Source organism: Melampsora larici-populina, assembly GCF_000204055.1.
Source record: "Melampsora larici-populina 98AG31 unplaced genomic scaffold MELLAscaffold_1, whole genome shotgun sequence".
NCBI classification, from domain to species: domain Eukaryota; kingdom Fungi; phylum Basidiomycota; class Pucciniomycetes; order Pucciniales; family Melampsoraceae; genus Melampsora; species Melampsora laricis-populina.
Window position 1 is genome coordinate 3,716,034 of NW_006768765.1, and position 3,249 is coordinate 3,719,282.

General features: G+C 41.6%; 1 protein-coding gene across 1 annotated transcript; it reads right to left on the minus strand.

Annotated features, from left to right (window-relative positions):
* Positions 1 to 1,299: 1,299 nt before the first annotated feature.
* Positions 1,300 to 2,524, minus strand: MELLADRAFT_87196 (uncharacterized protein; the record flags this gene model as incomplete). Its single annotated transcript, XM_007403810.1, has 4 exons — positions 1,300 to 1,452; positions 1,517 to 1,642; positions 1,702 to 1,888; positions 1,947 to 2,524. The coding sequence occupies 4 exons, from the start codon at positions 2,522 to 2,524 to the stop codon at positions 1,300 to 1,302; spliced, it is 1,044 nt and encodes a 347-aa protein (XP_007403872.1).
* Between the last annotated feature and the right edge of the window lie 725 nt (positions 2,525 to 3,249).

The following is a 3,249-nucleotide window of genomic DNA, read 5'->3' on the forward strand; positions in this document are numbered from 1 at the left end:
GTTATATCGGCCATTCTGAAAAGTGATCAATCCTGACATGGTCAAAGTCTGAGCGGCTCACAAACTGAAAAGGCGGCAGTATTTATGCGGGTGGTCCTAACCAGGTTTGGGCTTCTGACGGACACGACAAATTGATGCCTTACGGAATTGGAATCTACGGTTTCATCGACTGCTGGTCTCGGAAGCTCTTGGGTCTCCATGCTCATGTCACCAACAGTGACCCACGACATGTTGATTTATGGTATCTTGAACTTGTCAAGAAACACGGAGGCATCCCTCAAAAACTCACCACTGACCGAGGTACTGAGACCATCGACCTTGCTGGCCATCAAATGTACTTTGGACAGCAATACGGCACTGAACCCCCTGGTTTCCAGTACCATAGATATGTTCCCTCTACTAGTAATACTAAGATTGAATCTGCTTGGGGGAAGATGCAAAATGCAGTGACTGGTCACTTGAAAGATGAGATTGCTCAAAGGATTGCGGATGGTGATTATGATCCTGATGATCCAATGCAAAGGTGAGTTTGTGATTTGTGTTTCTTTGAGTAGCTCTTGTACTAACTCATCTTTCTTTTGGACTCTTGTTCCTCCAGCTCTACGTACCCGCCATACAAGAAGCTTTAGACACCTACAAAGACCATGCCAACAATTTTCAAAGGCGTAGAGACAACCGCTCTAGGTTACCAACCGGATGTAGTGCTAACTATTGCTATTACAACCCAGGTGACGAGTTTGCTGGCACAGATTACTTGATAGGAGTTCCCAGTTATAAAGTTGATCAGATCATTGAGGAGGATTATCCAGATCAAGAAAGATTATGGACTAAGACACCTGAGTGGTTTGCGGATGTAGTTGACAAAGTCATGTCTGACATGGAGTTTGATTATGATGATTTGAGAACTACGAATGTTTGGGAGATTTTCAATTTTGTATTAGAAAGGTTGAGACAGTATGACTGGACTGGTACTCCCTTTGCACCACAGCCAGGTGAATCCGATGTGGTATTTAATTAGTGATTAAAATCAAATTGATTTGTTCTTGTAGGCGCTTTATTTGTCACTAGCTCAACATACTAGAATTGGAAACATGCTTTAATGAATTTCTCTTAAATTGAGCTCTTTGAATTGAAATGCACAAATTGAAACCTTACAAACCAAAATTCATTTATGTTATTATGGTAAGCAACCTTTATCAGGAAAACCGCTTGTGTATTGGTTTATCTTTTGAGAAACAAGAGACTTGATAGAGACAGTTACAAAAAGGTTGCAGAAACCAGCATCCCATATGTTAGATCTTAATTGCGGTAGCATTGATTGGGATCTCCCAAATCTGATACATCCCCTGTTGGAAACTCCTCCACACGCAGTGCTTCAGCCTTCTCCAATTCCTCTGTAGGGACAGTTAATGTAATCACTCTTTTTGCCAGGGCAGCTTTTCTCTTCTGAACCTGGAACAAGTGAGAGCTAGGTGTTAGGGCTACATTCACTCACAGGATTTGTTGTTACACTCACATTGTAAAGATGCTGCTCAATTGACTGTCCAGTAACTACATGAAATACTCTGACAGACTTGGCCTGACCAATTCGGTGAAGGCGGTCCACGGCTTGTTGCACTACCTGAGGGTTCCAATGTGCATCCTGAAGATACGCCACTGCTCCATCAGTGTTCCCAGATCCAATGTAAAAGCCTGACTTACCATCAAATAGACCTCGTCCGCACATGTCATGTTCAAACCTACCCCACCAGCCTCTATTGATACTACAAATGCTTCAACATTTGGGTCCTTGGTGAAAGAATTGAGTTGAGAAGTACGCTCAAAGGTGGACTGGTCCCCATGCAGCTGACGGTATGTGATGCCAGAGTTGTCAAAAGCCATGATGATCCTGGGAATGAAGTCAGCTATTTGATGATATAATGGGGCTAGGTTTTGACGAAGCTCACCAATCAATAAAGCTCTTCCACTGAGTGTATATAACACTCTTCCCACCACCATGTGATTTTTTCTTCTGAAGCATGTGAACCAAGTATGCAATCTTTGGGCTAAGCTTCCAGTCCGTTGGAATAGCATCTCTTACCTTGCTGTTATGAATTCTTTCATCCGGTAATTTTATACCCAGTTTTTGCTCAATGAGATTAATGGGTTGATTTTCTGCATCAACACCCTGTTCATTTTGCCTGAATAAAAGAGGGTGGTTGCAAGTCATCCGGAGATTGGTGAGTTGTTTGAAAAATTCACCACCTTGAAATTTCTGCTTCCTTTCAACTCCAAACTGCCGTAAGAAATTCTGATATAGAGTTTGATAAACATCCTTAACCTCTTTATGCATATCTAAAATAATAGTGGTGTGATTAATGGGTGGTAAATCAAATATGTGACTATCCTTGGTCCTCCTAAGCATAATGTATCGCAAAAGTCTAGAAACTGGGGCCAAATTTCCACGCTGAACCGGTTGAGCAATGTGTGTATCCCAAACCGAATTCTTGTAGAAAGGGGTCACGTGTAAAAACCTCAGCATCATCTGAAGGTCGCCTAGTTTGTTGTGCAGTGGTGTTCCTGTCAGACACAATCTATTGACAGCTTTCAATGCAGTGACACATCTGCTGGAAAAATTGTCATTTCGGATAATACTAAACAAAGTGGAATATCAGTTATTGAACTGAAATTTTACAAGCCAATAGATACACTTACTGTCACTGGGCAGATGTAGTATTTTTCCCAAGTGAAAAATGATTGACCTGAAGGACAAACAAAATTGAAAAAGGTAGAATTCTGAATTCATTTTGTGTGTGCATTAACACTGCATTTTACTGCATTGATGCTGCATTTTTCCACATGAATGGTGCATTAATAGTGCATTTTTATGTCTTGTATGAAGCTTGATTTCACGTTCCCAATTGTCCATAAGCCCCTTGAGACAGATGAGTAAAGTGGTATGTGAACCTCTAAGTTGACTTTCGGGGTTTTCTTTTTGATAATTCGTCTCGTAACTGAATGCTGCTTGGAGAGTATGTGCAATCAGTGCTATAGTCTGAATTGATTTTCCAAGCCCCATGTCATCAGCCAGAATTGAAGCTCGAGGACTGGTTGGAAATGGTTGTTGATCAGTGGCAATGAATGACTCGCCGCAGAGAAGGTTTGTCCAGATAGTGAATTCTGCGCTCTTTTTGGAGTGCCAAAAGGAGTTGAATGCTGCATTGTGCGGATCCTCTCGATCAAGTAAAAATCCAAGGCCCTGTTGTTGAT